Raw genomic sequence first — 15,487 nt, 5'->3', positions numbered from 1 at the left:
TATACGACCAATAAATGCACACATGCTATGAAAGGACAATGGAAAGATTCTGATATTCAAAAGAAAAGGAGACAATATAACAGCATTTTCAGTATATACCTGACATTTAATTTGAAAATAATTATTAACTGGACAAAAACAGAAAAAGGTGATGGTAAAGTACCAGTTTCACAGTTGGTTCCTTCAAAACCAGCAGCACAGAGACAGACATATCCACTGCCACCATTCTGATCCATACAGGTTGCTCCATTCTGACATGGGTTGGAGGCACAGGGGAGAATTTCTGGTGAGGAAAATATGACAAGACAGATATATGGCCTCATATGCAAGGTATGTATAGATATGTACATACATAAGTAATATACATGGCATATATGTGATACATGTATGTATGACATATAAGTAAATGCATGGTTAAATACAGGGGTTTAAAGCAAAGGTCAACATGAACCTAAGTTGAAGATTGAATAAGGTGTTTGCAGGTTTTATTCACAATTATTTTTGGACATAAAATTGTTAAGTTAAAATGTATTAAAAACAAAGTAAACAAACGAACATGGTAATCCTGGCTCCAAATGCGAGCCCTGGTCTAGTCATTACAATCACACAGTAAATGTTTATTACAGCACACACACACAGATGTTAAGAATATGTACCAAATTCACAGTTTGTTCCTTCAAATCCAGCAGGACAGAGACAGACATAGCTACTGCCACCATTCTGATCAAAACAGGTTGCTCCATTCTGACATGGGTCGGAGGCACAGGGGAGGATTTCTAATACAGAGAACAAACACACATACAAATACAAAAACTGATACAAAAAAAAATGATGCACACAATATATGTATTGATACAATAGTAAATAAAATTTTGATAAAATTGTTGCATACATCATGGAGGAGTTAATGGTGACAAAAGACCAACTAATGTACATGCATATATGTACATATGATGAAAGTACATTTAAATAATTTTGATATGCAAATGCAAAAACAAAAATCAACAGCTGTTTAAAATTCATACTTTATATTTACTTAGAGCATGATATTGCAATGGACCAGAAAAATGATAATGGAGGTAATGTACCAGATTCACAGTTTGTTCCTTCAAATCCAGCAGCACAGAGACAGACAAAGCTACTGCCACCATTCTGATCAAAACAGGTTGCTCCATTTTGACATGGGTTAGATGCACAGGGAAGAATTTCTGGTGAGGCAGATATGACAAGACAGATATACAGGTATAAGGTGATATACAAGATATACATAGATATAAATGTACATTGGATATTATGTACACGTACATGCATATATGCGATATATATGATATGTATGTGTGGGAATAAACATGAGTTTAGTGAAAAAAAAAATCACCATGAACTTAAGTTGAAGATTGAAGCTTTACACGTACTAGGATTTAACTGAACGTGTTTGTTTGTCCACTAAAAATGTGACGGAGCTCATCAACAAACATTTGCTACCTCCTGGCTCCAGATACCTGTCCTGGTTCATTGATTATAATGACACAAATATGTGCATATGAGAGCATGAATGAAACAGAAATGCTGAGTAAAATGTACCAGATTCACAGTTGGTTCCTTCAAATCCAGCAGCACAAAGACAGACATATCCACTGCCACCATTCTGATCAAAACAGGTTGCTCCATTTTGACATGGGTTGGAGGCACAGGGTAGGATTTCTGGTGAGGCAGATATGACAAGACGGATATATGGCACAATATACAATTGTAGAAAGTATGTATGGATATATATAAATACATACACATGCATAAATGTAATACATATGATATATATGCATGGGTTCATACAGGACTTTGGTGAAAAAATCAATCTGAACTTTACTTGAAGATTGAACAAGCTGTTTGAAGGTTTTACCCAGAATAATTTTCGCACAAGACTCAGAGTGATCAAAACAAACATTTGATAATTCCTGGCAACATACATGTATGTGAGCCCTGGTTTGGTTATTACAATGGCAAAGATGAATATGTAGTATCACAAGCATTCACGGAACAGAGATGCTGAGAGAGAGTGTACCAGATTCACAGTTGGTTCCTTCAAATCCAGCAGGACAAAGACAGACATATCCACTGCCACCATTCTGATCAAAACAGGTTGCTCCATTCTGACATGGGTTGGAGGCACAAGGGAGGATTTCTAATTCAGAAGAAATACACACACAGATGAATATAGAAACCGATGTTAATAAAATGACACACAATAGTAGATAGAATTATGATAAAATCATGGTGCACTTAATGGAAGAGTTAATGGTAATATACGACCAATAAATGTACACATGCTATGGAAGGACAATGAAAAAATTCTGATATTCAAAAGAAAAGGAGACAATACAACAGCATTTTCAGTATATACCCGACATTTAATTTGAAAATAACTATTAACCGGACAGAAAAAAAAGAAAAAGTTGATGGTAAAGTACCAGATTCACAGTTGGCTCCTTCAAATCCAGCAGCACAAAGACAGACATATCCACTGCCACCATTCTGATCAAAACAGGTTGCTCCATTCTGACATGGGTCGGATGCACAGGGCAGAATTTCTGGTGAGGCAGATATGGCAACAGATATATATATATGCATGATATATGATACATATAGATATTCACTGTATATACAGAGAGAGATATACATACAAAACTGGTCTATAATTGTGATAGGTACACATGTATGATTAAAATGTGGTGGTACACAATTCAATGAATAAAAATGAAACAAAGTTGAAGATAGAACAAGACTTTTGAAAGCTTTCCTAAGAATCATTTCTGGACACATTCTTTTCTTCATGAAAGATGCATGTGAATGCAGGGCAAACAAAAAACTTGTAATTCCTGGCTTCAGATACAAGTTCATGTTTTAACAAATCACATAAAAATGTGCATATAAGAGTACACAACAAACAAAGATGCTGAGAAAATGTACCAGATTCACAATTGGTTCCTTTAAATCCAGGAGCACAAAGGCAGACATAGCTACTGCCACCATTCTGATCCATGCAGGTTGCTCCATTTTGACATGGGTCAGATGCACAGGGTAGAATTTCTGGTGAGACAGATATGACAAGATGAATACACTGTATATAGGGTATTACACACAATGGATGTTGTAGAAATACATGTATCTGTTTGTTTAGTAAAAATGGTAAAGAGTACTTTAAACGAAGGTAATTCTTGGTTGATGTATTATAATAACATACATTGTAGACTGATGTATAGTGGTACAACGTACGTCCATATAACAAGCATACACAGAAGAGAGATGTCGAGAAAATGTACCAGATTCGCAATTGGTTCCTTCAAATCCAGAAGTGCAAAGACAGACATATCCACTGCCACCATTTTGATCCATGCAGGTTGCTCCATTTTGACATGGGTCAGATGCACAGGGTAGAACTTCTGGAGGGGCAGATGTGATAACATGGATTGCATAATACACAAGATATACAATATGCATATATACAGATTGGTATATCATATACAGGTGTAGAGTATACAGATTTAATACATTATGTATAATATACTTCTGTGGGTACATATAGGAGTTTAGTGAAAAAAGAAGAAGAAAGAAACCCAGCACGAATGTGAGTTAAGATTACGCAACATGTTTGTAAAAAAGTGATTATTGGATATGTTTCTTTCTCCATCAAAGATGCAAAAGCGTAGCAAACAAATGGCTGGTAATTCCTTGCTTCGAACGAGAGTCCAAGTTTATGACAATACTAGGAAAATGTGCATAGAAACTGTATAAAGCAAAAATGGAACATAGATGCTGAGAAAATGTACCAGATTCACAGTTTGTTCCTTCAAATCCAGCAGGACAGAGACAGACATAGCTACTGCCACCATTCTGATCAAAACAGGTTGCTCCATTCTGACAGGGGTCGGAGGCACAGGGTAGGATTTCTGGTGAGGCAAATATGATAACACAGATGTGTTGCATGATATACAAGATATATACAATGTACATTTATAGAAGTATCTCTATATACAAATGTACATACATAAACAGATTATAATATGTATGATATACAAGTGTTGGTACATAAAGGATTTAGTGAAAAAAAAGAACTTGTGTTGAAGACCGAATAAGGAGGTTTTTAAGATATATACAGTTTCATTTCTGCACATGTTTCTTTCTCCATGAGTGATGCAAATGCATTGGTAAATCCCAGCTTCAAACACGAGTCCAAGTTTATTACAATGAGATGGAAATTATATACTTAGATCACACACAGAACAGAGATGCAAAAAAAAAAAAAAAAAATGTACCAGATTCACAGTTGGTTCCTTCAAATCCAGCAGGACAGAGACAGACATAGCTACTGCCACCATTCTGATCAAAACAGGTTGCTCCATTCTGACATGGGTTGGAGGCACAGGGGAGGATTTCTGATGAAGAGGGAATATAGAATGACAGGACACAGCAACTGACACTGATGGAATGAAAACTGATGTGAAATACCACACATCACTAGCTCAATTTTTAAGTTTACGAATAATTTGTTTCTCACATTTGTTCCACAAATTTGTGTATTAGTCACATAATCATGTTGGGAGACTCAAAACAAACCCAAATATATAATACCCATAACAATGATGATATAATAATGCACCTCAATATTATGAGTGATATACAGATGAGCCAATAAATGTTCGTAGCACAATAAATGTAGGGTCTGTATATGTCCGTTCCGTAATCCTGTAGTACACCTGTGTCTGATGAGATGTTATAATGTGAAATCACACATACCACTCTGGCAGGTTGGTCCTTCAAATCCAGGTAGGCAAATGCACACAAATGAACTGCCACCATTTTGATCCACACATATTGCAGCATTTTGACAGGGATTGGAGGCACAAGGTAGCATCTCTGAAAGAGTGTGAGAGCAGAATATAGTAAAAAGGTCAAGTACAACATGCATTGTGATTGGTTAGATTGCATTACGTGATTGTGTGATAATTCTGATGCAGAGCACAGCTGTGCCGTAGATACCGTTTATTTTGGCACAGAGAATCCCACATTAATAAATAGGAGATGAGTCATTTGTTTACAATTGCTACCATTGGGGGATCAATTTTTGTGGAATTTGGGATTCCTTTTGTACAATGTACAGATACGCTTTTGCATCCTGTATCTATATAAAATCGGTAGTAGATCTAGTAGGGCCCAGACCTACGTCGTGTACAGAAAATGCATGTACAAACTATAGATTGCAGAGTTAATTACATGTACTATAACAATTGGTACATGCTCTATTGATGCACCAGAGAACTTCAAATACCTGTGGTACTAAATTATCCCTCATGCAGCTCTAATTAATCTCGGCCTGTGGCCTCGGTGAAACAAAATGGCGCTCTGGATAATTTAGTATTTGTTGTTGCATAATCCAGTACAGTGCATGATAGAGCAGGCACCGACTACATAATTGACAAACAGCTACTCAGAAATTTTCTTATGATTTGCAGAAAGTTGAACACTGCAAAGTATCGTTTTGAGAACAAGTACAAGTCCATCATACAATGTGCAAAGCAAAGGGTTTGATGACAGGAAAGATTATGAATCCACACAATAGAAGGAGGATGATGTACATCTACTGAGTCATTACGCAGCATTTCAAAGAGATCGGGTGATTCCAAAAATTACTATGCTGATTACAATACTCTGAAGTATGCTGGGTGTGTTCAGAGCATACAATTTTGTACCTAATATCTGCAACAAAAGTATGCATAAATGTAATAAAAACATAAAGTCCTATTTCACACAAGTGATAACTACACACATTTTATATCACATACATGTACATTGTACATGTAGGATATGTTTATCTTGGTGTGTCAGTTTAAACTGACCACAGTTTTTAAATATTGGACATGAAGAATCCAAGCACTTAGAATTGTGTCCTGGGGGTGTTTCATAAAGCTGCTCGTAAAGTTACGAGTGACTTACGAGCGACTGGTGATCAGTTCTTGTGCTGAATTATGGAAATTCTAATAAGTATAGCACATCAGAACTGATCACCAGTCGCTCGTAAGTTGTTCGTAACTTTACGAACAGCTTTATGAAACAGGGCCCAGTTGGACAGTGAGGTTTCAGATCACACAAAATCCAGAACATACCATTTTCGCAATTTGCGCCCTCGAAGCCAGAAGCACATAAACAGACGTAACCGACACCATTAGCCTGGTTGAAACATGTAGCTCCATTTTGACAGGGGTCGCTGGAGCAGGGCAGAATGATTTCTGCAGAAGAGAAAAAATCATACAGTATGACTTTGACAAGGCAGCATGACCAAGGCAGATAATTAATGATGATATTACTATTCACATCTCCGAAATGCATAATTCCATACATTAGTCTCCTTGCATATACACAAAAACAAAAATTATGCATATACAGAATCCATATATCACTAACATAACCAACAATTATCAGAAAGGATGAGGTCTTTTTTTTACCACAGATTTCAATTTGTCAAATTCTGTAATATGTCTCATATTTAGGGGGGATTTTTTCCATAATGCTGGTGCCATTTAAAAACAAAACAAAAACAAACTATCATCAAATGTCGTAGATTTCACACTCACATAATTCAGACAGCAGATTCTTTAACATTGAAAGTTAATTACTTTCTTAATGGTTGCATGAGTTCACTGAGTTAGGAAGAGGCATTACTGCAAAGACATTTGAATACAAGTGTAAGAAACCTTCACATTGATACAAGCCCTAATCAGCAACTACATGTAATGGAGACTGTGAAGAGCAGGAGTTCAAGCATTCTGACACAAGTATTTATCTTCTTCCATAAGTTCAAATACTTTTTTTTAAAAGTAAGCTAAGGAAAAATTCTCACATATTACAGATCTTTTCCCCTCTTTCAGAGACTCCAACCCAAAGTACCTTCTGATCTGGAGATTCTCCCGCCTGAAACCCCTAGCAAACGGGAGACTCAAAGTTGATGTATGCAAAGCGCGAAATTCCCAGGGTTCTAGATGCTCTCTGGTGCTATCTAAGACTTATTTTTTCAACATACGATAGAAATATGTAAGAAATCCTTTCCAACGGGAGACAAAGAGCCAGGGCGGGAGAAATTAAATCTCAAACGGGAGAACGGGAGATTTGGCAAAAATGGGTTTTCGGCGGGAGATCTCCCATCGAAAACGGGAGAGTTGGAGTCTCTGCTCTTTGCACTCCTATGTAGAAATACATAAATACTGCATATTTAATTTGCTTTTCCTTCCTGAGCAAACCATGACAAACTTTCCTTTTACTTGAAAAAGCATTATTTTTTTTCCATATGAGAAGTGCAGTTTGGCTAAACCCACTTCAATTATGCTCAGGAGAAAAATTTGCAGTGAAAAAAGAATGTAGAAAATACCTGTTTCACAGTTTGTGCCTTCAAAGCCATCCGCGCAGATGCAGGTGTAGGTTTGATTAGCGAGGTCCTCAACACATGTGGCTCCTTCGACGCAGGGGTTACTTGCACATGGTGGGACAGCTGGCAGTGATGAAAAAAATTAGATGAGTTTTGAAAGTGCAGTTTATAGAAAAGGAAAACCATGCGATGCCTCAAAGTAGAACTCTATGTAATGAATTCAACCCACTTGTGATTGCAATGAAACTAGCATTTCTTTTATATCAGCGAAATGAAAAAAAAAATTCAAACTTGTTTAATTGAAAAACAGTGGTGATCCCTGGTGTGCTGCTGATGAGCAATTGGCATTAGTGAGATTTAATACCTTTCTGTTATCTATATGGTTGCACTACAATGTATCAGCCAAATAAAAAACAAAACAAAACAAAACACACAATCTTGTTAGATTACATCATAGACACATGGGGTCAAATAAAATTATGAAGTAAGTTATCTGTTACTCTAGAAAGAATTCCAGGTCTCAAGTGTGAATAGAGTCCTAAATATTATCAAGATCACTGATGTGCAATCAAGGCAATGCAAACATGACTACCTACATATGTATTTTGTACCTGTACATTGGCTCTGTTTATCTAAGATGAAAGCAGTCTTGGTGGCATGAAGAGACCTTTCTAGCTCTTGAAATATCAAAAATATAAATTTGACAGACTAAGGATTCCTTTCATGGGAGAAATATTTGCACAAGTATAACACTTGCACAGCTCTTTCCCTTCATACTGTGCTTAAATCCTCATTCGAGTCGGTGGTTGTCACAGTACAGTCATATTAATGTCCGACTTATCATATGGCGGATCACATTACTTATCTGTGATCGACATGTAGAATGCTGAGCAAGGAGAATGAAAACTACAGTATGGTGGACAGGAAGGGATGTTTGGCATATGAGAAAGGTGTGTACCATTTTCACAGTTGGTTCCTTCAAAGCCGGATGCGCAGAGACACACATAGTTTGAACCACTCGCATGGGCAAAGCATGTGGCTCCATTCAGGCATGGATTACTAGCGCAGGGTTGGATTTCTAGTGAATGAGATACAGAAGGGAGAGAGAATACTTCTACATTACTACAACAGTAGAGACAAGATATGTACCATCGACAAACATACAACAGACTTATGAAATGGTGTGGGCATACGACTTTAAAAGATTAGCAGAATGCTTGTTCATGAAAGTCTTCCTACCAAGCGAAGCTTTGACATATCACTACAAACAGAAAATTAATCATTTTAACTGATTACAGAAGATGATGTAGAGATACCAGTATGACTTCAAAAAAATAGTAAGATATTGAATAGTTGATGAAAATCTTCCTATCAAGAGAAGTTTTGCCAAATCATTACAAACAGAGAACTGATAGATACATGGTATATACTTTTTCTGTCTGTTACTAGTCACCAGTGGTATTGATATAATTGTAACAAAGATACAAAGCTATATTATAATAATAATAAGTACAGCATTTGTAATGCGCCTTCGATCTAGTATCCTATTCTGAGGCGCAGAGGGACGTAATTATGAAAAGAATAGCATACATCGTAGTCATAATTGTACATAAGAAGGTTGAAAAAGAAGAAAGAGATAGGTAGAGATATACACACCAATGAACAATTCGTTGAAAATTCAATCGAAACAAGATACGAACATATGTGATTTCAAAAGCTTTTTAAATGTTTCAATGGTCTCTGCTGATTGGATCCTCAGTGGAAGAGCGTTCCAGAGAGATGGGGCTGCAGAAACAAAGGCTTTTTCTCCGAGAGTCGAGATTGTTCTTTTAACTGTTAATTGTTTACTATTACATGAACGGAGATTTCTGCCAGGGACGTATTCTGAAACAAGGTTTTGCAAATATTTTGGAGCTGAAGAATGTACTGCTTTCCATGTATGTATTACATTGTAATAAGGCGTTTTTGAGGTCCAGAATTTGCAGCAGGAAAAGAATACAAAACTGCACTGATCGAATGGCATGCTATGCATTTTTATATTGGTCACAACAGGCTGGGTAACAACACAACAAATTTACAAACTTTTAGAAGACACAATATCTCGAGCAGTATGTGAATACTTGGTAGAAGAGAGATGTAAAATAGAGAAAAGTAGGGATGAATATTATGTACCAGATTCACAGTTCATTCCTTCATATCCAGCAGCACAAAGACAGACATATCCACTGCCGCCATTTTGTTCAAAGCATGTCGCACCATTTTCACATGGGTTGGAGGCACAGGCAAGGATTTCTGAAATGAAAGATACCAGAAAACACATACAGAGTATAATACGAAAATGAAAGTAGCAAAAAAAAAAGAAAAAAAAAGATGTAGGCAGGCTATAGCATGCAACAGAAAGAGGTTCATGCACAAAAACATTGACATGAAACATGAATAGTAATGAATACAATACCAGTACTTGATTAGATGAAACTAAGTAAACATGGTTGAATCTACAATGTTTGACCTGATAGCAACACAGAAACAAACAGGGAATGTAAAGTACATGTACCTGATTCACAGTTGGTTCCTTCAAATCCAGGAGTGCAGAGACAGACATAACTACTTCCACCATTTTGGTCAAAACAGGTTGCTCCATTTTGACACGGGTCGGATGCACACGGTAGAATTACTAATGCAAAAGATAACAAAACATACAAAAACCCACAATGAACATAATGAGATTACATTTTAAGGACACAGACAGATTAGCAATGAGATCAATGTTAGGTACTCAAAGAGATTAATAACAAAAGGCGTCAACTTAATGTATGTCCCATTCTCACATTTGATTCTTTCAAAAACATAGACATAAAAACCACTACCAACTCTGTGATGAAAACAGGTCTCTTTGCTCTGACTAGGGTTTGAGGTACATGCTAAAATTGTTGACATAGAAAACAGGATACAGAATTATGAGGTCAAAGTTCGATAGGAAATAAGAGCCAATACAAAAATGGCTGGACTTGAGGAGCAAGAGTCCAAATGAAGAAAAAATATCTAAGACATTGCTAATAAGCTAAACAGCATGTACTGTATGTGTCATAACTAAAGATTTCAAGAGGGGACAACATGATAATGACATTACATAAAAATGAGATGGTGAGAGTAATGTACCAGATTCACAATTGGTTCCTTCAAATCCAGCAGCACAAAGACAGACATATCCACTGCCACCATTGTGATCAAAACAACTGGCTCCATTCTGACAGGGGTTGGAGGCACACGCAAGGATTTCTAACATAGAAGATATGATAAGGATGGATAATATGATATACAGTACAAATGAAAGATATTGACATTTATATAAGATAATGAAGTAATTTGTTAAATCAATGAAATATATGAGATGTTCACAGACTATAATGTAGAATTGCAAGAGGAAATGGGGTATTAAATGAGCACGTAAATATTCAGGGCTTGACAGAGTCAAAGTTACTACATTATAACAAAATAATGTAACTCAAAGAAAAACAGAGTAAGGTTAAGTACCAGATCCACAATTGGGTCCCTCAAATCCAGCAGCACAAAGGCAGACATATCCACTGCCACCATTGCTTTCAAAACAGGTTGCTCCATTCTGACATGGGTTGGAGTCACACACAAGGATTTCTAGCACAGATGATACCATAGACACAGAGAATATGACATACAAATGAAGGGTACTAGGCTTGACATGCAAGAATGAGAAGTGATCAGTGAAATATACTAACAGGTGTGTACAGACCAAAATGTAGAATCAAATGAGAAGATAGGATATTGTGAAGGATAATTTGGGCTATATTGAAATTGACAGAGAAGTAATCAGCAATATTAATGAAAAACATAAGAGATGTTGACAGATTATGATATAGAATGTCAAAGATAATTAGTATATTATAAAGATTAATCAAACATCAGCATAGAAGCATGAGACATCTAACAGTTAAAGGTCTCAACCGTTAAAGGTCTCAAGTTAAATGTCTCAAGAAAATAATGCAACTCAAAGAAACTTTGAAAGGGAAAGCACTAGAGTCACAGTAGGTTCCTTCAAATCTAGCAGGACAAAGACAGACATAGCTACTGCCACCATTGCTTTCAAAACAGGTTGCTCCATTTCGACAAGGGTCAGAAACACAGGGGAGGATTTCTAACACAGAAGATACCAGAGATATGGAAAATATGACATACAAATGAAGTATATTGTGACTTATATAAGATTGAGAAATGTTTTCTTACATCAATGAAATATATAGGAGATGTTCTCAGACTATTGTGTAGAATTGAGCAATAAAGATAACTAATAGATTTGATAATCTTACAAAAAGTTCACAATCTTACAAAAAAATAATGCAACTCAGAGGAAAAATAAAGGAAATGTACCAGATTCACAATTGTTTCCTTCAAATCCAGCATGACAGAGACACACATATCCACTGCCACCATTGCTTTCAAAACAGGTTGCTCCATTTTGACATGGGTCAGAGGCACAGGCAAGGATTTCTGATATAAAGGAGATATGACATAGATGAAGAAAATAAAGGGTTAATTGTGATACGTAGGAGACAAAATAATAGATAGCAAATAAAAGTTAGAGAGCTATGTCACACACATAGACATTAACAAGTCACGACATGGTAAATATATGAAACAGAAGAAAACAAGCAGTAAGGGAAAAGTACCAGATTCACATTTGGTTCCCCCAAATCCAGCAAACACAGAGGCAGACATAGCTACTGCCTCCATTCTGATCAAAAGAGCTTGCTCCAATTTGACAGGGGTCGGAGGCACAGGGGAGGATTTTTTATTATGAGGGAACAGAGGTGAGCGCAGAATACATACTAGTGATAGGATGGACACAAAAGATGCAAGATTTTGAAATGATGATAGAGATAAAATTTATACAATATGTGTAGGTATAAGAGTCCATGATATTGAGAATGCAATGGTGATCTAAGACCGAGTAATCACACATACGACAATGAAGGGATGTAATGAAATATGCAACTGAGAAGGCAACAATTTGGCAACAGATTCAAGTGGATAGTTTTCTTCCCAATAGGAAATAAATTGTGAAAGCAAAGTACCAGTTTCACAGTTGGTTCCCTCAAATCCAGCAGCACAAAGACAGACATATCCACTGCCACCATTGCTTTCAAAACAGGTTGCTCCATTTTGACATGGGTTGGAGTCACACGCAAGAATTTCTAGCATAGAAGATACCATAGATACAGAGAATATGAAAAAAAAAAGGGTACTGAGATTGACATGTACGATTGAGAAGTGATCAGTGAAATACATTAACAGGTGTTTACACACTAAACTGTAGAATAAAATGAGAAGATAGGATATTGTGTACTATAATTTTTAGTATATTGAGATTGACATACAAGATTGAGAAGTGATTAGCAAAATCAATGAAAAACATACACATAGGAGATGTTGATGGACTAAGATGAGGAATGAAATGACAAAGATAATCACTTCATTATGTAGATGGATTAAACTTCAGCATGGAAGCATTCCGCATCTAACTGTTAAAGGTCTTAATCTTACAAGAAAATAATGCAACTCAAAGGAAGAGTAAAGGGAGAGTACCGGATTCACAGTTGGTTCCTTCAAATCCAGCTGCACAAAGACAGACATATCCACTGCCACCATTGCTTTCAAAACAGGTTGCTCCATTCTGACATGGGTTGGAGTCACACGCAAGGATTTCTAGCACAGAAGATACCATAGACACAGAGGATATAACATACAAACGAAGGGTACTGAGCTTGACATACAAGCTTGAGAAGGGATCAGTGAAATACATATTAGGCATTCACAGAATAAACCGTAGAATCAAATGAGAAGACAGGATACTATGTAGGATAATTTGTAGTATATTGAGATTGACATACAAGATTGAGAAGTGATCAGCAAAATTGATGAAAAAACACAAGAGATGTCGACAGAGTAAGATGTAGAATTAAATGAAAAAGATACTTAATACATTATGTACAAGAATTAAACAACAGCATGGAAGCGTTTGGCAGTAGTCAGTTAAGGGTCTCAACCTTACAAGAAAATAATACAACTAAAAAAAAAAACCCACACACACACACACACACACACACACACACACACACACACACAAACATGGAAGGGAAAGTACCAGATTCACAGTTGGTTCCTTCAAATCCAGCAGGACAAAGACAGACATATCCACTGCCACCGTTCTGATCAAAACAGGTTGCTCCATTTTGACATGGGTTGGAGGCGCAGGGGAGGATTTCTAGCGTACAAGATACAAGAGATATGGGGAATATGAAATACAAATGAAGTATATTGAGAGTTATTTGAGAGTAGAAAATGATTTGTTAAATCAATGAAATATATAGGAGATGCTCACAGACTTTGGTGTAGAACTGAACAAGAGAGATATCTAATTGATAGATTGGATATCAGCACAGAAAAATTAAGCACTTGACAAAGTCAAATTTCACAACCTTACAAGAACATAATGCAACTCAAAGAAACAGTAAGGGAAAAGTACCAGATTCACAATTGGGTCCTTCAAATCCAGCAGCACAAAGACAGACATATCCACTGCCACCATTGCTTTCAAAACAGGTTGCTCCATTCTGACAAGGGTTTGAGGCACACGCAAGGATTTCTAGCACAGATGATACCATAGATACAGAGAATATGGCATACAAATGAAGGGTACTAGGATTGACATGCGCGATTGAGAAGTGATCAGTGAAATACATACAGAAAGAGGTGTTTACAGACTAAACTAGAGAAGCACTCTGAGAGCACAGACCTCCACCAAGCAGCTAATTCATTTCCACCAATGACCTTGTTCTTCCATAGATATCGGTGATTTGCATGCATATGCATGCTGAAAATCGCCCACATTCCCGATATAGAAGCCTTTTGTGATCGACCTTCAGCTGCGCCGCACCCCTCGCTCTAAATAAACTAGAGTGCGCACTTTACAGCGGGTATGAAAACCTCAAAGATGCGCAATTTGAACTCCCAAGTTCATTGACCCTACCTGCCAAAATATCAAAAATCCTTCATAAAATCCATAAAAATTTCCAGATCACTACCAAAATTTAATCATCTGTTTCTTGTGTCATTCTGAACTTTTCCTGCAAGTTGCATCCAAATCTGTTCACAATTTTTTGAGTTATTTTGCACACTAACAAACAAACAAACAGTTATGAAAACAAAATCTCCCTCGGCGGAGGTAACTATAGAATTGAATGAGAAGATAGGACATTGTGTAGGATAATTTGTAGTATATGGAGATTGACATACAAGATTGAGAAGTGATCAGCAAAATTAATGAAAAACATACGAGATTTTGACAGACTAAGATGTACAATGAAATGACAAGGATAATACATTACATAGATGGATTAAACATTAGCACGGAAGCATTTGGCAGCTGAGAATTAAAGGTCTCAATCTTACAAGAAAATAATGCAACTCAAAGAAACTTTGGGAGGGAAAGTACCAGATTCACAGTTGGTTCCTTCAAATCCAGCAGGACAAAGACAGACATATCCACTGCCACCATTCTGATCAAAACAGGTTGCTCCATTCTGACATGGGTCAGAGACACAGGGGAGGATTTCTAACAGAGAAGATACCAGAGATATGGAGAATATGACATACAAATGAAGGGTATTGTGACTTATATAAGATTAGGAAGTGATTTGATAAATCAATGAAATATAGAGGAGATGTTCACAAACTATGATGTAGAATTGAACAAGAGAGATATGCAATCCATAGATTTGATAACAGCAGAGAAACATTTGGCACTTGACAAAGCCAAAGTTCACAACCTTACAAGAAAATAATGCAACTTAAACAAAAACAGTGTAAGGTCAAGTACCAGATTCACAGTTGGTTCCTTCAAATCCAGCAGGACAGAGACAGACATATCCACTGCCACCATTGTGATCAAAACAGGTTGCTCCATTCTGACATGGGTTGGAGGCACAGGGGAGGATTTCTAGCATAGAAGTTACCAGAGATATGGAGAATATGATGTAG

At 36.7% G+C, this 15,487-nt stretch overlaps 1 protein-coding gene across 1 annotated transcript in view; it reads right to left on the bottom strand.

Moving 5' to 3' along the window:
* LOC139730507 (uncharacterized) overlaps nt 1–15,487 on the bottom strand; it is a 217,118-nt gene that overhangs the window by 146,477 nt on the left and 55,154 nt on the right. Inside the window, 4 exon segments of the mRNA XM_071641346.1 lie at nt 9,969–10,088; nt 13,034–13,153; nt 13,593–13,712; nt 14,943–15,062. Of these exon segments, the coding sequence (XP_071497447.1) occupies nt 9,969–10,088; nt 13,034–13,153; nt 13,593–13,712; nt 14,943–15,062 (480 nt within the window).

Source organism: Diadema antillarum, unplaced genomic scaffold (genome assembly GCF_040938485.1).
Source record: "Diadema antillarum isolate AM-2024a unplaced genomic scaffold, OU_Dant_1.0 seq00000319_RagTag, whole genome shotgun sequence".
Lineage (NCBI taxonomy): Eukaryota > Metazoa > Echinodermata > Echinoidea > Diadematoida > Diadematidae > Diadema > Diadema antillarum.
Note: the sequence above shows the minus strand (reverse complement) of the source record. Positions and strands in the feature narration are given on the sequence as shown.